Source organism: Rissa tridactyla, chromosome 30 (assembly GCF_028500815.1).
Source record: "Rissa tridactyla isolate bRisTri1 chromosome 30, bRisTri1.patW.cur.20221130, whole genome shotgun sequence".
NCBI lineage: Eukaryota > Metazoa > Chordata > Aves > Charadriiformes > Laridae > Rissa > Rissa tridactyla.
The window spans coordinates 194161-213719 of NC_071495.1; the positions used below are offsets into that span (position 1 = coordinate 194161).

General features: G+C 67.7%; 2 protein-coding genes and 1 long non-coding RNA gene across 3 annotated transcripts; 1 reads left to right on the forward strand and 2 right to left on the reverse strand.

The window, feature by feature from the left end:
• Positions 1-645: 645 nt before the first annotated feature.
• Positions 646-3942, reverse strand: LOC128901868 (uncharacterized). Its single transcript, XR_008463542.1, has 5 exons — positions 3879-3942; positions 3686-3736; positions 2131-2233; positions 1831-1956; positions 646-775 (listed from the first exon to the last, which is right to left on the reverse strand). It is a non-coding gene; the product is annotated as an uncharacterized LOC128901868 (long non-coding RNA).
• A 146-nt stretch (positions 3943-4088) lies between these two features.
• Positions 4089-11569, forward strand: NOP9 (NOP9 nucleolar protein). Its single transcript, XM_054184025.1, is given in 13 exon segments — positions 4089-4392; positions 4395-4412; positions 5736-5800; positions 5802-5877; positions 5880-5947; positions 5949-6111; positions 7963-8092; positions 8743-8932; positions 9345-9485; positions 10008-10109; positions 10522-10743; positions 10842-10947; positions 11046-11569. Coding segments are annotated over 13 exon segments (1548 nt in total). The 5' UTR covers positions 4089-4283; the 3' UTR covers positions 11204-11569.
• A 494-nt stretch (positions 11570-12063) lies between these two features.
• CIDEB (cell death inducing DFFA like effector b) lies at positions 12064-19114 on the reverse strand. Its single transcript, XM_054184026.1, is given in 5 exon segments — positions 12064-12215; positions 13422-13609; positions 13677-13826; positions 18648-18749; positions 18751-19114. Coding segments are annotated over 5 exon segments (711 nt in total). The 5' UTR covers positions 18898-19114; the 3' UTR covers positions 12064-12091.
• Between the last annotated feature and the right edge of the window lie 445 nt (positions 19115-19559).

The window sequence follows — 19559 nt, forward strand, 5'->3', positions numbered from 1 at the left end:
GCCCCCAAACCCCCTCCCAGTATGGTCTGAGACCCCCCAGGCCGCCTTCCGCTGCCTCCCAGTATAAAACCAGTAACCTCCACCGCCCCCAAACCCCCTCCCAGTATGGTCTGAGACCCCCCGGGCCGCCTTCTGCCGCCTCCCAGTATAAACCAGTAACCTCCACCACCCCCAAAGCTCCTCCCAGTATGGTCTGAGACCCCTTAGGCTGCCTTCCACCAGCTCCCAGTATAAACCAGTAACCTTCGCCACCACCAAACCTCCTCCCAGTATGGTCTGAGACCCCCCCGGCTGCCTTCCACCAGCTCCCAGTATAAACCAGTACGCCTTGTCTGCCCAAAAACCCCCTCCCAGTATGCTCTGAGACCCCCCCCGGGCCGCCTGGCGCCGCCTCCCAGTACAAACCAGTACAAACCAGTAGGCCTTCCCTCCCCCCAAATGGCCCCTGGCTCCAAAGCGGCGGCTTCTAAGGGGGCTGAGGGGGGGGGGGGTTAAACCCCCCCCCTCCGCGGGGGCCCACAACGCCCCCCCACCCCCCCTCCCCGCCTCCCAGTCGCTCCCAGTATAAACCAGTGGGGCTCACAGTTGCGGGGGTCGGTGGCCAGCAGGCGGTCGCAGAGGGCTCTCTCGGCGCTGGCCGCGGCGGGGGGGGGGGCGCGGGGGGGCGCGGGGGGGGCCGCGGTGCCGCAGCACCCAGCCCCGGTGGTGCCAGGCCCCGTAGGATTTGGGGTTCACCCCCAGGCACCCCCCCACGAACGCCAGCTCCCCCGGCACCCTGCCCCCCCCCCCCCCCCCAAAACCAGTACGGACCAGTCAGGGACTGGGGAGGGACTGGCAATGACGCACCCCGCTCCCAGGGCCCCCCGGGGACCCCCCAGCCCCTCCCAGTGCCCCCCCAGTGCCCCCCCAGTGCCCCCCCAGTCCCTCTCCAGTTGCCCCCAAATCCCCTCCAGTGCCCCCCCAGCCCCTCCAGTGCCCCCCCAGTGCCCCCCCAGTCCCTCCCAGTACCCGCCAGTGTCCCCAAATCCCCTCCCAGTGCCCCCCCAGCCCCTCCAGTCCCTCCAGTGCCACCAAATCCCCTCCCAGTCCCTCCCAGTGCCCCCCCAGCCCCTCCCAGTGCCCCCCCCAAATCCCCTCCCAGTCCCTCCCAGTCCCCTCCCCAGTGCCCCCAAATCCCCTCCCAGTCCCCTCCAGTTCCTTCCCAGTGCCCCCCGGTCCCCTCAAATCCCCTCCCAGTGCCCCCCCAGTCCCTCCCAGTGCCCCCCAGTGCCCCATATCCCCTCCCAGTTCCCTCCCAGTCCCTCCCAGTGCTCCCAAATCCCCTCCCAGTCCCCCCCAGTCCCCCCAAATCCCCTCCCAGTTCCCTCCCAGTCCCTCCCAGCGCCCCCAAATCCCCTCCCAGTTCCCTCCCAGTCCCTCCCAGTCCCCCCAAATCCCCTCCCAGTGCCCCCCAGTGTCCCCCAATCCCCTCCCAGTCCCTCCCACTGTCCCCAAATCCCCTCCCAGTCCCCCCCAGTGCCCCCCAATCCCCTCCCAGTGCCCCCAAATCCCCTCCCAGTGCCCCCCAGTGCCCCCCAATCCCCTCCAGTCCCTCCAGTCCCTCCAGTACCCTCCAGTGCCCCCAATCCCTCCCAGTCCCTCCCACTGTCCCCAAATCCTCTCCCAGTCCCCTTCAGTGCCCTCCAATCCCCTCCCAGTCCCTCCCAGTGTCCCAAATCCCCTCCCAGTCCCTCCCAGTGCCCCCCCAGTCCCCTCCAGTGCCCCCAAATCCCCTCCCAGTCCCTCCCAGTCCCTCCCAGTGCCCTCCCAGTGCCCCCCCCCAGCGCCCACCAGTCCTGGGGGGGCCCGCTGAGGGCGCAGCGGCGCAGGTTCCAGCAGGTGCCCACGTCGGGGTTGGCCGCCAGCACCGCCCCCGTCAGGGGCCAGCACCTCCCCGTCCAGCTGGCCCCGCGCCCGCTGGCCCCCGGGGGGGACACGCAGGGGTCACGCGGGGTCACGTGGGGTCACGTGAGGTCACGCGGGGTCACGGACCACACACACCCCCCCCCCCCCCTCCCCGGGGGGCCCGGTGCGGGGTCACGTGTCCGCGGCGGCGGGGGCGGGGGTCAGGGGTCAGGGGTCAGGGGTCACCTTCTCCAGCAGGGTGTCCATGGCGGAGCGGTAGAGCCGGAGCTTCTCCTCCCGCTGCCGGCGGCGGGCGGCGTCCGGGGGGGCGCAGCTTCAGGCGGCCGTGCTGCAAAGGCAACGGGGGGCGCTGGGGGGCGACTGGGGGGCACTGGAGGTTAACTGGGAGGCACTGCGAGGTGACTGGGAGGCACTGGGGGCACTGGGAGGCACTGGAGGTTAACTGGGAGGCACTGGGAGGTGACTGGGAGGCACTGGGGGGCACTGGGAGGCACTGGAGGTTAACTGGGAGGGCACTGGGAGGTGACTGGGAGGCACTGGAGGTTAACTGGGAGGCACTGGAGGTTAACTGGGAGGCACTGGGAGGTGACTGGGAGGCACTGGAGGTTAACTGGGAGGCACTGGGAGGTGACTGGGAGGCACTGGGGGGCACTGGGAGGCACTGGAGGTTAACTGGGAGGCACTGGGAGGTGACTGGGAGGCACTGGGAGGTGACTGGGAGCACTGGAGGGCCTGGCAGGTGACTGGGAGGCACTGGAGGTTAACTGGGGGGCACTGGGAGGGACTGCAGGTTAACTGGGAGGCACTGGGAGTTGACTGGGAGGCACTGGGAGGGCCTGGCGCATGACTGGGAGGGACTGGAGGGTGACTGGGAGGGACTGGGGAGCACTGGGAGGGACTGGGGGGTGACTGGGGGACACTGGGAGGGACTGGAGGTTAACTGGGAGGCACTGGGAGGGACTGGAGTTTAACTGGGGGGCACTGGGAGGGACTGGGGGGCACTGGGAGGGACTGGCGGGTGACTGGGAGGCACTGGAGGTTAACTGGGGGGCACTGGGAGGGCCTGGCGGGTGACTGGGAGGCACTGGTGGGTGACTGGGGGGTGACTGGGAGGGACTGGAGAGCACTGGGAGGGACTGGAGGTTAACTGGGAGGCACTGGAGGTTAACTGGGAGGCACTGGCAGGTGACTGGGAGGCACTGGAGGGTGACTGGGGGGTGACTGGGAGGCACTGGGGGGCACTGGGAGGGACTGGAGCTTAACTGGGAGGCACTGGGAGAGACTGGAGGTTAACTGGGTGGTACTGGGAGGCACTGGGAGGGACTGGGGGGTGACTGGGAGGCACTGGAGGTTAACTGAGGGGCACTGGGAGGGACTGGGGGTGACTGGGGGCCACTGGGAGAGACTGGAGGTTAACTGGGAGGCGCTGGGAGGGACTGGCGGGTGACTGGGAGGGACTGCAGGTTAACTGGGAGGCACTGGGAGGGACTGGATGGTGACTGGGAGGGACTGGGGAGCACTGGGAGGGTCTAGAAGGTGACTGGGAGGGACTGGAGGTTAACTGGGAGGGACTGGGGGGTGACTGGGAGGGACTGGAAGGGACGGGCAGGTGTCTGGGAGGGACTGGGAGGCACTGGGAGGGACTGGAGGTTAACTGGGAGAGACTGGAGGTTAACTGGGAGGGACTGGGGGGCACTGGGAGCTACTGGGATGCCCCAGTGCATCCCCGGGGGGGACACCGCGGTGGATTATGGGATGGGGGGGGGGGGCGCTCCCTCACCATGGCGACGGCTCCGGTTGGGGGCGGGGGGGGAGAGGCCGGATCCGGCACCTGCGGGAGAGAGCGAGAGTCGGGAGGGGGGGGGTCCAGGCGTCCGGGGGGGGCCCCCAACCGTCCGGGAGAGGAGGACCCGGGCGTCCGGGGGGGGATCCCGACACCCCCCACCCCTCGGTCAAGGTCAGCGGGAACGAACCGGAACCGGCGGCTGCAGGAGGGTCCGGGACGGCGCAATGGCTGCCGGGGAGAAGGGGCGGAACCGGAAGCCCGCCGCAAAGCACCCTGGGATACACCGGGGCAAAGGGGCGGGGCCGTTTTGCCCCGTTTGGCAGGGCGGGGCCGCGGGGCACGCTGGGATACAGCGAGGCGGGGGCGGGGCCGCGGGGCACGCTGGGATACAGCGAGGCGGTCCGGCGGCGCCATTTTACCCCCTGCTTGGGCCGCGGGGTGTGCTGGGATACAACGGGGCAGCCGGGTGCCGCCATTTTGCTGTCTCTCAGCCGGGGCCGCGGGGCGTGCCGGGATACAGCGAGGCAAAAGGTGGGCCCGCCGCCGCCGCCATATTGCCCACGGGGAGAGAACGCCGGGGGTTGGCGCCGCCATGGGGGTGCGGAGGGGACCCCGCAGCGAAGCCGGGCCCGGGTCGGGCCCGCGGCTGGATCCCGACACCGCTGGGTATTTCCGACGGGCCCTGGAGACGCTGCAGGAGGGCTGAGCCCGGAGGAGCTCGGTGAGGGGGACGGGGGGGGTGTCCCTGAGGGGTTTGGGCGGCATCGTGAGGGGCTTTGGGGGTTCCCTGAGGGGGGGTTGGGTCTCCGAGCAGATTTGGGGGTTGTCTCAGGGGTTTTGGGGTCTCCCTGAGGGGGTTTTGGGGTCTCCGAGCAGATTGGGGGTTTTCTGAGGGGGTTTTGGGGTCTCACTGAGGAGGTTTTGGGGTGTCCGAGCACATTTGGGGGTTCTCTGGGAGGGTTTTGGGGTGTCTGAGCAGATTTGTGACTCCCTGAGGGGATTTGGGGGGTCTCTGAGTAGTTTTGGGTCTCCCTGAGGGATTTGGGTGTTCTCTGAGGGGGTTTGGGGGATCTGTGAGCGAATTTGGGGTCTCCCTGAGGGATTTGGGGTCTCTGAGTAGTTTTGGGTCTCCCTGAGGGGATTTGAGGGTTCTCTGAGGAGATTTGGGGGGTCTCTAAGTAGATTTGGGGTTCTCTGAGGGGATTTTGGGGGTGTCTGAGTAGATTTGGGGGTTCTCTGAGGGGATTTTGGGGGCTTCCCTGAGGGGTTTTGGGGTCTCTGAGCAGATTTGGGGGTTCTCTGAGGGGATTTTGGGGGCTCCCTGCGGGGATTTGGGGGCTCTGAGCAGATTTGGGCGTTCTCTGAGGGGATTTGGGGGATCTGTGAGCGAATTTGGGGTCTCCCTGAGGGGATTTGGGGGTCTCTGAATAGTTTTGGTTTCCCTGAGGGGATTTGGGGATTTTCTGAGTAGATTGGGGTCTCCCTGAGGGGATTTTGGGGTCTCCCTGAGGGGTTTTGGGGTCTCTGAGCACATTCGGGTCTCCTGAGGGATTTTGGGGTCTCCCTGAGGAGATTTGGGGTCTCCCTGAGGGGATTTTGGGGTCTCCCTGAGGGGGTTGGGGCTCCCTGAGGAGGTTTTGGGGCTCCCTGAGCAGATTTGGATCTCACCGAGGGGGTTTTGGGGGCCTCTGAGCAGGTTTTGGGGGTCTCTGAGCACATTTGGGTCTCCCTGAGGGGATTTTGGGGGCTCCCTGAGGAGGTTTTGGGGCTCCCTGGGCAGATTTGGGTCTCGCCGAGGGGGTTTTGGGGGTCTCTGAGCACATTTGGGTCTCCCTGAGGGGATTTTGGGGGGTCTCTGAGGGGATTTTGGGGTCTCCCTGAGGGATTTGGGGTTCTCTGAGCAGATTCGGGCCTCGCTGAGGAGGTTCGGGCTGGGTTTTGTCGGCTTTCAGCCGCGTCCACGCGCTTTGCGGCCGATAACGGATTTTTTTTTCTCTCTCTCTTTTTTTTTTTTTTTTTTTAATTTTTTTCCTCTTTTCTGCAGCCCTTTTTGCCCCACATGTGCTGGCGGAGGCGGCGGCGGCGGGGCCGGGGGTGGCCCTGGACCCGGGGGGGGTCGCGGGTGCTGCAAGCCCTGCTACCCCAAGCCCCCCTGGGGACGTTGGGGCGACTGTTGCCCCTTTTGGTCCTGGGGGGCTGGGGGGACCGGCCGGGCACCCGCTGGGGGCTCGAGTGCTGGAAGCCGCCCTGGGGCGGGGTGCTGGTCGCCCTGGGGGGGGCGGTGGGGGGGGAGGAAGGTGTGGGGCAGGTGGAGGAAGCCGTGGGGCAGCTGGCGACGACGGTGAAGGAGGATTTGGTGGCTTTCGCCCGGCACCCGGCCGGCAGCTTCGTGCTGCGGGGGCTCCTGAGGCTGCTGGGGGGTGAGAAGATTGGCGGGGGGGGGTCCGAGGGGCGTTTGGGGGGGTCCGAGGGCGTTTGGGAGGCTCTGGGGGGTCCATGGGGGGGGTTGGAGGGGCATTCGGGTGGGTCTGGGGCAGGGTTGGGGGTTTGGGGGGGTCTGGGGAGCAATAGGGGGTGGGTCTGGGGGGGGGGGATTGAGTTTGGGGGGAGTTGGGGGGTCTGGGGGCAATCGGGGTGGGTCTGGGGGGGGGATTGAGTTTGGGGGGAGTTGGGGGGTTGCTGGGGGGCAATCGGGGGTGGGTCTGGGGGGGGGGGGATTGGGTTTGGGGGGGCGTTGGGGGGTAACTGGTTCGGTCTGGGGGAGGTTTGGGGATCTGGGGGACAATTGGGGGGGCTGGGGCAGGTTTGAGGGGGTCGGGGGGGGCCAAGGGGCATTTGGGGGGGGGGGGCGATTGGGGTTTGGGGGCAGTTTTGGGGGGGCCCGAGGGGCAAATCGGGGGGGGGGGCTGGGGGCTCTGCAGGGGCAGGTGGGGGTGGTCCCTGGGGGGTAATTAATTGTGGGGTCCATGGGGGGGTAATTAATTGCCCCCCGTTGCCCCCCCCCCCCCCCAATTCTGTGCCCCTTTGCCCCCCAGGAGTGCCCCAGCTGCCCCCCGGAGGGGCGGAGCCAATGGAGAAAGGGGCGGAGCCTCTGACCGAGGGGGCGGAGCCAGCAGCAAAGGGGGCGGAGCCTCCGGCTGAGGGGGCGGAGCCAGCGGCAAAGGGGCGGGGCTTCCCCCCTCCTTCCCGCCCTCCTGGGGCAATTAGCAGAGGCCTTCGAGGAGCATCTGCCCTGTGAGTGCCCCCGGGGGGGGCAAATACCCCTCAACGACCCCCTAATTACCCACCTGTGCCCCTAATTAACGCCTGGGTCACTAATTACCCCCTCCCGACTCTTAATTGCGCTCTCCGCCTTCCTAATTACCCTTCCCCGGGCCCTAATCGCCCCCCCCCCCCACTTAATTACCCGCTTGCCCCACTAATTACCCCTCCGGGACCCTTAATTGCCCTACTGCCCCCCTAATTACCCCCCCCTGCCTGTTGCCACTAATTGTCCCCGCCCCTTGAATTATGCGCAGCCCCTCTAATGACCCACCCCAGACCTCTAATTGCCCCCCTAATTACCCCCCGACTCCTAATCGCCCCCCTGCCCCCCCAATTACCCATTGCCCCCCTAATGACCCACCCCAGACCTCTAATTGCCCCCCCTAATTACCCCCCGACTTCTAATCGCCCCCCCAATTAGTCATTGCCCCCTAATTACCTTCCCAATTACCTCTGCTCCCCCCTACCTCCCTAATTATCTGCCTCATGTCCTGCTAATTACCCTGTGCTAATGCCTAATTACATCTTTGCCGCCCCCCTAATTATTCTGCTCCGCTAATCACATTGCTCTGATCCCTAATTATCTCTTTTTTGCCGCGCTAATTACTCTGCCGGGATCCTTGCTTACCTTTGTCTCGCCCCCCCTAATTAGCCTGCCCTGCTAATTACCTTGCGCTGCTTCCTAATTACCTCTGTTTTGCCCCCGTTAATTGCTGTGCTGTACTAATTAGTCTGCCCGGATGCCTAATTATCTCTCTGTTGCCCCCCTAATTACTGTGTTTTGGTAATTACGCTGCCCTGATGCGTAATTATTTGTATTGTGCGCTCTTAATTAGTCTGCTCTATTTATTAATTGGTCTGTTTTTTTAATTATTCTCCTGTAATCCTTAATTTTTTCTTTCTCTGCCCCCTAATTATCTTCTCTGGACCCTTAATTACCCCCCCCCACCCCCCGCCACCCCTAATTACCCCGGCTAATTGCCCCTCCTTTCTCCCCCCCCCCCCAGCGCTGCTCTCCCCGGCCTGCGCCAGCCTCTGCCTGCAGGTGGCGCTGCAGGTGCTGCACCGCAGCCAATCGCCCGCCTGCGCCCGCCTCCGCGACGCCCTCATTGGCCGCCTGGCCCCGCCCGGCGAGAGGTCGGTCCCCATTGGCTGGGAGGGCGGGGCTGGGGCGGGGCGGGGCTGGGGGGTGCTGATTGGCCGCCTGGCTCTGAAAGTGCCTCCCCCCCCCCATCGGCGGGGGGGGTGGTTTCTGATTGGCTGGCAGGGAGGGGGGTGTGTCCCGGGTGCTCTGTGCTGATTGGCCGGCTCGCCGTCGCTTCCCCTCCCCTATTGGCTGGCGTTCCTGGGGGTTCGCGGCCCCGCTTTCCCATTGGCTGCTTCGTCTTTAAAGGCTCTTTGCGATTGGCTGCGGGTTTGAGGGGGCTGTTTCCTGATTGGCCGGGAGGCCCCGGGCGCTGTTCAACGATTGGCCGGGGTGGGGGGGGGGGGGGGTGTGGGATTTTCACCCCGTTTCCTATTGGTCGCTCTTTTCTGGAGGCGAAAGCTGATTGGCTAGCCGGCCCCCAGGCGCCACCCCATTGGCTGGGCGCCTCCTTGAGGCACGCCTCTGATTGGCCGCCCGCCCGCCAGGCCCTTCCCCATTGGTTAAGGCCCTGCCGGCGCCGCCTGCTGATTGGCCGAAGGGTTTCCCATCGTTCGGTGGGGGCGGGCGGGGGGTTAACCCCATTGGCCGGGGGGAGAGGGGGCGGGGCGGCGCCTGCCCGTTGCTGATTGGCTGCCGGCAGCGGGCTGGTGCGGGGGCTGCAGGACGCCGAGCGGGGCCGGCTACTGGAGGCGGCCATGACGGTGGCCGGCCCCGGGCGACTGCGGCAGCTTTTTCGGGAGGAGCTGAAGGGTCGCCTGAGGGGCGTGGCCACCCACCGGCTGGCCAATCACGGCCTGCAGCGCCTGCTGGACCACGCCCCCCCCGACGTGGTAGGCGGGGCTTGAGGGGGCGGGGGCCTGCGGGGGGGGTGGGGCGTAAAGGGGAGGGGCTTTGGAGTGATGGGGGGGTTAAAGGGGGCGTGGCCGGAAGGGGAGGGGCCCAAGAGGGTGTGGTCAGAAGGGGAGGGGCCCAAGAGGGCGTGGCCGGAAGGGGGGGGGGCTTAAGAGGGTGTGGCGTGAAGGGGAGGGGCTTAAGCGGGTGGGGTTTAAGGGGCGGGGCTTGTGTGGGGCGTGAAGGGGCGGGGCTTAAGGTGGGCGGGGGGGAAGGGGCGGGGCTTAAGGCGGGCGTGGCCCAACGGGGAGGGGCTTGAAGGGCGGGGGGAGAGGGTGGGGTCCCCGGGGGGGGGGGGGGGGGGGGGAAGGGTGTGGCTGACGCTCGGCCCCGCCCCCCGCCCCCCCGCAGGTGGGGGAGGTGCTGTCGGAGCTGGGCCCCGCCCTGGCCGAGCCCTTGGCCAGTGGCCACCCCGGGGTGCTGGCCGCCCTGGCGGCCGCCTGCCGCCGCCACCCCCCCCTCCAGCAGGAGGGGCTGCGCTGCCTCTTCCAGGTAAGCCCCGCCCCCTTTCCGCCTAGGCCACGCCCCCTTTCCGCCTAGGCCACGCCCCCTTCCTTATAAGCCCCGCCCACCCCCCCTAAGAAGGGCCCCATTGAGGGATTCGGGGTCCCCATTGAGGGATTCGGGTCCCCATTGGGGGGGGGGGGGGAGGCCAAGCCCCGCCCCCTCGGGCAAGCCCCGCCCCCCGGATCAAGCCCCGCCCCCCCAAAAGCCCCGCCCCCCCTTTTGCAGGCTCCCTATTGGCTGGGGCAAAAGGGCGGGGCCTCTTCAAACCCATTGCCCTTTTAAGGATTGGGGGGGTGTGTCTTGAGGAGGCCACGCCCCTTTGGGAAGCCCCGCCCACCTCCCTCCCCCCCCCCCCCTGCTCCTCCCCTTGGTCCTAGTGCCCCTCCTCCCCTCTTTAACCCCCCGCCCCTTTCGGGCTCAAGCCCCGCCCCTTCCCCACCCAGGCCCCGCCCCCCTCTCCGAGGCCCCTCCCTAAGCCCCGCCCCTTCCTCCTTTCTCCACCAATAGGCTTTCGGCTGCTGGGAGCCGCCCGAGCGCCGGCGGGGCTGCGTGGGGCTCCTGGCCGGGCTCCGCCCTTTCGAGGGCGGGGACGAGGGGGCGGAGCCAGAGGTGAGGGGCGTGGGGGGCGGGGGGGTGGGGGGGAGTGGGCGGGGCTTCCTCCCCCTCTCCTGGTCCCCAGCCCCCCACCCCCCCCCCTTGGTTGCCCCCGCTCCCCTCTAACTTGCCCCCCTCCCACCCCCCCCCCCCCTTAACAACTCTTTAAACCGCCCTAAACCCAATATTTAACCTTTTCGCACAATTATTTGCCCCCCCCCGACCCCGCTAATTGCCCCCCCGACCCCGCTAATTGCCCCCAGCCCCTTTAATTACCCCCGAACCGTCTCCCCCGCCCCCTTGTTTTACCCCCCCGCCCCCTTTTTTCTCTCTCTCTCTCTGCCCCCCCCCCCCCCAAACCAGGGGTGGGGTTTTGGGGGGCCCCCCCCGACTCCTCCTGTTGTGTCCCCCCCCCCCGCCCCCGCAGCCCCCCTCGCTGGGCCCCGTCACCCTCCACGGCTCCCTCCTGCTCCAGCACCTCCTGCATTTCGGGGACCCGACGCCGGTGCTGGGGGGGTTGGAGGCTTTGCCCCCCCCGGCTTTGGTGGCCTTGGCCCGTAGCCCCCCCGGGAGCCGGGTTTGGGATGCCCTCTTGGCCTCCCCCACCGTCCCCCCCCGCGCCCGGCGCCGCCTCCTGCGCAAGCTCAAGGTAAAGCTTTTTTTTTTTTATTTTTTGGGGGGGGGGTGGGCGGGGTTTGGGGGGGGGGGGCCGGTGACGTCACTTCCGGCGTTGGCCCCCGCCCGCAGGGTCGCTTCCTCTCGCTGGCCTGTCACCGCAACGGCAGCCGCGTCCTCGACGCCGTCTGGGCCTCGGCCTCCGCCCCGGCCCGCGCCGCCATCGCCGAGGAGCTGGGTGAGCCCCTGGGGGGCGAGGCGGGGGGGGGGAGGAGGGGGGCCCGGCGGCCACGCCCTAACCCCCTTTCCCTCCCCACCCCCCCCCTCCCCCCGCAGCGTCCCAGCGCCACGCCCTGCAGAGCGACCCCCACGGCCGGGGGGTGGCCCGGAGCCTGGAGCTCGACCTTTTCCTGCGACGGCGGCGAGCGTGGGAACGGCTACAGGCGGCCCCCGGCCGTCGCCGCGGCCTCCTGGGACCCCTCCTGCAGGAATGACCCCCCCCCCGCCCCCCCACCACCCCCCCCAGGGCCGGGGGCGGGGGGTGAGAGAGAGGTGCCGCGACGGAGAGGCGCCCTCTCGGAGGACTAGGGGATACAAAGATGGCGGACGGAGAGAGAGCGGCGCCTTGGAGCGACGGAGGGGGGTCTTGGAGGACTGTGGGGCACAGAGACGCGGGGATGGAGAGAGAGAGCGGCCCCTCGGAGGACTGTGGGGCACAGAGACGGGGGACGGAGAGAGAGAGCGGCCCCTCGGAGGACTGTGGGGCACAGAGACGGGGGACGGAGAGAGAGAGCGGCGCCTCGGAGGACTGTGGGGCACAGAGACGGGGGACGGAGAGAGAGAGCGGCCCCTCGGAGGACTGTGGGGCACAGAGACGGGGGACGGAGAGAGAGAGAGCGGCCCCCCTGGCTCCCCTTCCTCCCCCCAACCTTCCATCTTGTCTGCTCCGGCCCCGCCCAACCACAGAGTCTTGGAGGACTCGGCGCCAGAGAGGACCCTTCCGGAACCCGGCAGGACGCCCGGAAGCACCATAGAGTTCTCCCCCGGGGTGGGGCCGCTCTGGTACGTCATCCCACCTCTTGTCTGCTCCCGCTCTCCCCCGACCCCCTTTTTTTTTTTTTTTTGACTCAATCGAGGGGTTTTTGGGGTTTTTTTTTCACCTTTTTCTCTCTTTTTTGTTGTTTTTTTCTTCCTGTGGGGCGGAGGCGGAGCTTGGTCCCCCCCCCCCCGCCCCCCACCGGCGGCCACGTTGTCCCCACAGCGGAGGAGGGGGGAGGGGCTCTGCTTCTCGCCGCCGTTTATTGGGAAAACGGAAAAATTTGGGAATCGGGGGGGGGGGGGGAGGGGAGGGGGGGGGAAGGGGCGTGGTCAGGAGGCGGGGCTTAGCGGGCGTAGGTCACGCTCTGGGGCGGAGCCCCGTCCAGGAGGCGGCGGAGGGCAGCGGAGAGGGTCAGGAGGCTCTGCCCCACGGCGCGTGTCATGGCCGCCAGCAGCCGCAGCAGCTCCCTTTGGGGGGGACACAAGAAAAGGGGGGGCTCAGGGCTGCCCCATGGGGCTCCCCCAGCCTCCCCCCCGACCCCCGCCCACGGCGTGTCCGTGGGGCAGATACCGACGCTATGGGGCGGGAGAAGTCGCCATGGGGCAAGACCTTCTCCTGCCCCACCTGAACCCCGGTGGGGAGAAGGGTCAACGGGGCCAACCCCCCCGCCAACGGGGCTTTCTGTGGGGCAGGAGAAGACCCTATGGGGCCGTAGAAGACCCCGCGGGGCCCATCTTGGCCCTTATGGGGCAGGAGAAGCTCTTGCCCCACAGGCTTTTCTCCCACCCCACCCTGAACCCTGGTGGGGAGAAGGGTCAACGGGGCCAACCCCCCCGCCAACAGGGCTTTCTGTGGGGCAGGAGAAGACCCTATGGGGCAGATACCGACTCTATGGGGCTGGGGAAGGCTCCGTGGGGCAAGACCTTCTCCTGCCCCACCTGAACCCTTGTGGGGGAGAAAAGTCAACGGGGCCAACCCCCCCGCCAACAGGGCTTTCTGTGGGGCAGGAGAAGACCCTATGGGGCCATAGAAGACCCCGCGGGGCCCATCTTGGCCCTTATGGGGCAGGAGAAGCTCTTGCCCCACAGGGTTTTCTCCCACTCCACCTGAACCCTTGTGGGGAGAAGGGGCAACGGGACCAACCCCCCCGCCAACGGGGCTTTCTGTGGGGCAGGAGAAGACCCTATGGGGCAGATACCGACTCTATGGGGCTGGGGAAGGCTCCGTGGGGCAAGACCTTCTCCTGCCCCACCTGAACCCCGGTGGGGAGAAGGGTCAACGGGGCCAACCCCCCCGCCAACGGGGCTTTCTGTGGGGCAGGAGAAGACCCTATGGGGCAGATACCGACTCTGTGGGGCTGGGGAAGGCTCCGTGGGGCAAGACCTTCTCCTGCCCCACCTGAACCCTTGTGGGGAGAAAAGTCAATGGGGCCAACCCCCCCGCCAACGGGGCTTTGTGTGGGGCAGGAGACTCTATGGGGCCGTAGAAGACCCCGCGGGGCCCATCTTGGCCCTTATGGGGCAGGAGAAGCTCTTGCCCCACGGGCTTTTCTCCCGCCCCACCTGAACCCCGGTGGGGAGGAGCCTCGATGGTGGCCCCCCCCCACCCCCCCACCCCCCAAAGTGGGTCTCCCCGTGGGTCAGGCCCCCCCCACCCCACCCCCGGCCCCATACCTGAGGAGGCGTTCGGGGCCCAGCCCCCCGAGGTCGCAGCGCAGCCCCCTGACGGCCGCCGTCACCCGCAGCCGCCCCACAAGCTGCCGGGGGCTCGCCTTGGCCAGCGCCACCGTCACTTGGGCCACCTCCTCCTCGGGGGGCCACCCCCGCCCCGGGGGGGGCTCGGGCTCCCAGTAGGGCCCAGTCTGGGGTGGGGGTTAATTAGCTCCTCGTTAGGTTATGGGGCGGGGGGGGGGCGGTTGGGGGTCTCACCGTGGGGGGTTGCCAGCGCTGGCCCGGCCCCAGGGCTACCAGGGGGGTGTGGGGGGCCAGCGCCCCGAAAAAGGCCTCGCTCTCCACCGCCGTCCCGTCCGCCGCCAGCACCAGCCGCGCCGGGGGGCCCAGCCCCAGCGCCTCCCCCGCCTGCCCCACGGCGGGGCGATTAGCGGGGGGGGGGGGGGGCAATTAGGGATTCCCCGGGGTGGGGCAATTAGGGGGGGGTCTGGGGAGGAAATTAGGGGTCCCCAGAGGGGCAACGGGGGGGTCTGGGGGGCAATTGGGGGGTCCAGGGGGCAATTAGGGGTCCCAAGGGGGGCAATTAGGGGGTCCGAGGGGTAATTAGAGGGTCTGGGGGGCAATTAGGGGTCCCAAGGGGGGCAATTAGGGGGTCCGAGGGGTAATTAGAGGGTCTGGGGGGCAATTGGGGGGTCTGGGGGGCAATTAGGGCATCCAGTGGGGCAATTAGGGGGTCTGGGGGGTAATTGGGGGGTCTGGGGGGCAATTAGGGGTCCCCAGAGGGGCAACGGGGGGGTCTCGGGGGCAATTGGGGGGTCCAGGGGGCAATTAGGGGTCCCGGGGGGGCAATTAGGGGTCCAGAGAGGTAATTGGGGGGTCCGAGGGGCAATTAGGGGGTCCAGTGGGGCAATTAGGGGGTCTGGGGGGCAATTGGGGGGTCCAGAGGGGCAATTAGGGGTCCCGGGGGGGCAATTAGGGGTCCAGAGAGGTAATTGGGGGTCTGGGGGGCAATTAGGGGTCCCCAGGGGGGCAATTAGGGGGTCCAGAGAGGTAATTGGGGGGTCTGGGGGGCAATTAGGGGTCCCAAGGGGGGCAATTAGGGGTCCCCAGGGGGCAATTAAGGGTCCCCAGGGGGGCAACGGGGGGGTCTGGGGGGCAATTGGGGGGTCCAGGGGCAATTAGGGGTCCCAGGGGGGGCAATTAGGGGGTCTGAGGGGTAATTAGAGGGTCCGAGGGGTAATTAGGGGTCCCGGGGGGGCAATTAGGGGGTCCAGTGGGGCAACTGGGGGGTCTGGGGGCAATTGGGGGGTCCAGGGGGCAATTAGGGGTCCCAGGGGGGGCAATTAGGGGGTCCAGAGGGGTAATTGGGGGGTCTGGGGGGCAATTAGGGGCCCCAGGGGGGCAATTAAGGGTCCCCAGGGGGGCAACGGGGGGGTCTGGGGGGCAAGTGGGGGGTCCAGAGGGGCAATTAGGGGTCCCAAGGGGGGCAATTAGGGGGTCCAAGGGGTAATTAGAGGGTCTGGGGGGCAATTAGGGGGTCCAGGGGGGCAATTGGGGGGGTCGGGGTGGCAATTAGGGGTCCCAAGGGGGGCAATTAGGGGGTCCAGAGGGGTAATTGGGGGGTCTGGGGGGCAATTAGGGGGTCCAGAGGGGTAATTGGGGGGTCTGGGGGGCAATTAGGGGTCCCCAGAGGGGCAACGGGGGGGTCTCGGGGGCAATTGGGGGGTCCAGGGGGCAATTAGGGGTCCCAAGGGGGGCAATTAGGGGGTCCGAGGGGCAATTAGGGGGTCCAGTGGGGCAATTAGGGGGGTCTGGGGGGGAAATTAGGGGTCCCAGGGGGGGCAATTAGGGGGTCCAGAGGGGCAACTGGGGGGTCTGGGGGGCAATTGGGGGGTCTGGGGGGCAATTAGGGGTCCCAAGGGGGGCAATTGGGGGGTCTGGGGGGCAAGTGGGGGGTCCCAAGGGGGGCAATTAGGGGGTCTGGGGGGTAATTGGGGGGTCTGCGGGGGCAATTAGGGGTCCCCAGAGGGGCAACGGGGGGGTCTGGGGGGCAACTGGGGGGTCCAGGGGGCAATTAGGGCTCCCCAGGGGGGCAATTAGGGGGTCCGAGGGGTAATTAGAGGGTCTGGGGGGCAATTAGGGGTCCCAGGGGGGGCAATTAGGGGTCCAGAGGGGCAACTGGGGGGTCTGGGGGGCAATTGGGGGGGTCCGAGGGGCAATTAGGGGTCCCAAGGGGGGCAATTAGGGGGTCCAGAAGGGTAATTAGAGGGTCTGGGGGGCAATTAGGGCTCCCCAGGGGGGCAACGGGGGGGTCTGGGGGGCAAGTGGGGGGTCCAGAGGGGCAATTAGGGGTCCCAAGGGGGTAATTAGGGGGTCCAAGGGGTAATTAGGGGGTCGGGGGGGCAATTAGGGGGGTCTGGGGGGGAAATTAGGGGTCCCAAGGGGGGTAATTGGGGGGTCTGGGGGGCAGTTAGGGGGTCTGGGGGGGTAATTAAGGGTCCCAAGGGGGGCAATTAGGGGGTCCAAGGGGTAATTGGGGGGTCTGGGGGGCAGTTAGGGGGTCTGGGGGGGTAATTAAGGGTCCCAAGGGGGGGTAATTAGGGGGTCCAAGGGGTAATTGGGGGGTCGGGGGGCCAATTAGGGGTCCCAAGGAGGGCAATTAGGGGTCCCAAGGGGGGCAATTAGGGGGTCCAGAGGGGCAACGGGGGGGTCTGGGGGGCAAGTGGGGGGTCCAGAGGGGCAATTAGGGGTCCCGGGGGGGCAATTAGGGGTCCAGAGAGGTAATTGGGGGGTCTGGGGGGCAATTAGGGGGTCCCCAGGGGGGCAATTAGGGGGTCCAAGGGGTAATTGGGGGGTCTGGGGGGCAATTAGGGGTCCCCAGGGGGGCAATTAGGGGGTCCAGAGAGGTAATTGGGGGGTCGGGGGGGCAATTAGGGGTCCCAAGGGGGGCAATTAGGGGGTCCGAGGGGTAATTAGAGGGTCTGGGGGGCAATTAGGGGTCCCCAGGGGGGCAATTAAGGGTCCCCAGGGGGGCAACGGGGGGGTCTGGGGGGCAAGTGGGGGGTCCAGAGGGGCAATTAGGGGTCCCAGGGGGGGCAATTAGGGGTCCCGAGGGGCAATTAGGGGGTCCGAGGGGCAATTAGGGCTCCCCAGGGGGGCAATTAGGGGGTCCAGTGGGGCAACTGGGGGGTCTGGGGGGCAATTGGGGGGTCCAGTGGGGCAATTAGGGGGTCTGGGGGGTAATTGGGGGGTCTGGGGGGGTAATTAAGGGTCCCAAGGGGGGCAATTAGGGGGTCCGAGGGGTAATTAGAGGGTCTGGGGGGCAATTAGGGGTCCCAGGGGGGGGCAATTAGGGGGTCCAGTGGGGCAATGGGGGGGTCTGGGGGGCAATTGGGGGGTCCAGAGGGGCAATTAGGGGTCCCAAGGGGGGCAATTAGGGGGTCCAAGGGGTAATTAGAGGGTCTGGGGGGCAATTAGGGGTCCCAAGGGGGGCAATTGGGGGGTCTGGGGGGCAATTAGGGGTCCCAAGGGGGGCAATTGGGGGGTCTGGGGGGCAATTAGGGGGTCCGAGGGGTAATTAGAGGGTCTGGGGGGCAATTAGGGGTCCCCAGGGGGGCAATTAGGGGGTCCGAGGGGTAATTAGAGGGTCTGGGGAGCAATTGGGGGGTCTGGGGGGCAATTAGGGCATCCAGTGGGGCAATTAGGGGGTCTGGGTGGTAATTGGGGGGTCTGGGGGGCAATTAGGGGTCCCTAGAGGGGCAACGGGGGGGTCTGGGGGGCAATTGGGGGGTCCAGAGGGGCAATTAGGGGTCCCAAGGGGGGCAATTAGGGGGTCCGAGGGGCAATTAGGGGGTCCAGTGGGGCAATTAGGGGGTCTGGGGGGCAATTGGGGGGTCCAGAGGGGCAATTAGGGGTCCCGGGGGGGGCAATTAGGGGTCCAGAGAGGTAATTGGGGGGTCTGGGGGGCAATTAGGGGTCCCAAGGGGGGCAATTGGGGGGTCCAGAGGGGTAATTAGAGGGTCTGGGGGGCAATTAGGGGTCCCGGGGGGGCAATTAGGGGGTCCAAGGGGTAATTGGGGGGTCCGGGGGGCAATTAGGGGTCCCCAGGGGGGGAAATTAAGGGTCCCCAGGGGGGCAACGGGGGGGGTCTGGGGGGGTAATTGGGGGGGTCCAGAGGGGTAATTAGAGGGTCTGGGGGGCAATTAGGGGTCCCGGGGGGGCAATTAGGGGGTCCAGAGGGGTAATTGGGGGGTCTGGGGGGCAATTAGGGGTCCCCAGGGGGGCAATTAGAGGGTCTGGGGGGCAATTAGGGGTCCCGAGGGGCAATTAGGGGGTCCAGTGGGGCAACTGGGGGGTCTGGGGGGCAATTGGGGGGGTCCAGTGGGGCAATTAGGGGGTCTGGGGGGGTAATTGGGGGGGTCTGGGGGGGGTAATTAAGGGTCCCAGGGGGGGGCAATTAGGGGGTCCGAGGGGTAATTGGGGGTCCAGGGGGCAATTAGGGGTCCCAAGGGGGGCAATTAGGGGGTCCAGAGAGGTAATTGGGGGGTCGGGGGGGCAATTAGGGGTCCCAAGGGGGGCAATTAGGGGGTCCGAGGGGTAATTAGAGGGTCTGGGGGGCAATTAGGGGTCCCCAGGGGGGCAATTAAGGGTCCCCAGGGGGGCAACGGGGGGGGTCTGGGGGGGTAATTGGGGGGGTCCAGAGGGGCAATTAGGGGTCCCCAGGGGGGCAATTAGGGGTCCAGAGGGGTAATTGGGGGGTCTGGGGGGCAATTAGGGGTCCCCAGGGGGGCAATTAGAGGGTCTGGGGGGCAATTAGGGGTCCCCGAGGGGCAATTAGGGGGTCCAGTGGGGCAACTGGGGGGGTCTGGGGGGCAATTGGGGGGGTCCAGTGGGGCAATTAGGGGGTCTGGGGGGTAATTGGGGGGTCTGGGGGGGTAATTAAGGGTCCCAGGGGGGGGCAATTAGGGGGTCCGAGGGGTAATTGGGGGGTCTGGGGGGCAATTAGGGGTCCCAAGGGGGGGCAATTAGGGGGTCCAGTGGGGCAACTGGGGGGTCTGGGGGGCAATTAGGGGTCCCCAGAGGGGCAATGGGGGGGGTCTGGGGGCAATTAGGGGGGTCCAGTGGGGCAATTAGGGGGTCTGGGGGGTAATTAGAGGGTCTGGGGGGCAATTAGGGGTCCCAGGGGGGGGCAATTAGGGGCTCCCCAGGGGGGCAATTGGGGGGCGTCACCTGCTCCCTCAGCTCCCGGAGGCTGGTGGCCACCAGGCCCCTGGGCCGGCCCCGCTGCTGGTCGCACACCCAGAAGGGCCGGGGCCGGGGGGCCGGGGGGGGGCCAGGCCCGGCGAGCCACCGCCCTGCGGGGGGGGGGGGGGGGACGGGACACAGTGGGCGAGTGAAAGGGGCTGCCGGGCTCCCTGGGCCACCCCCGCCCCCCGCTGGGGCCACCGCGGCCAAGGTGGCGGCCCCCCAAATCCAACATGGCGGCCCCCGGCGACCCTCAAATCCATCATGGCGGCCCCCGGCGACCCCCAAATCCAACATGGCGGCCCCCGGCGACCCTCAATTCCATCATGGCGGCCCCCGGGGACCCCCCCAATCCATCATGGCGGCCCCCGGGGACCCCCCAATCCATCATGGCGGCCGCCGGGGACCCCCAAATCCAACATGGCGCCCCCCGTAGCCCCCCCAAACCAACATGGCGGCCCCCGGGGACCCCCAAATCCAACATGGCGCCCCCCCTGCCCTCGGCCTCACCGCAGCACGTCCATGGTGGGGGGGGGGGAAGGGGACACCCAGGCGTCCGGCAGAGGGACCTCAGGCGACTGCGGGGAGGGGCGGGGGGGGGTCAAAGTCCAAAGGTCGCGGGGCGGGGCCGCTCGAGGGGAGGGCCCAGGCCTCCGGGCAGCCAATAAGCGACCCCTGGGACACCCCCCCCAAAAAAAACCCCCCTCCCAGACTCATGGGGCCCCTATTTTGCGCCCCCCCCACCCCACCCCCCGGGGACTCCATTTCCCATCATCCCTCAGCGCCCGGCGGAAGCCGCGCCCCCTCCCTTCCTCTCCCCCCCCCCCCCCCCATTCATCTCCCCGCGCGGCTCCGCCCCCTTCGTCCATTCATCTCCCGGCGGGGGCCGCCGCGCCC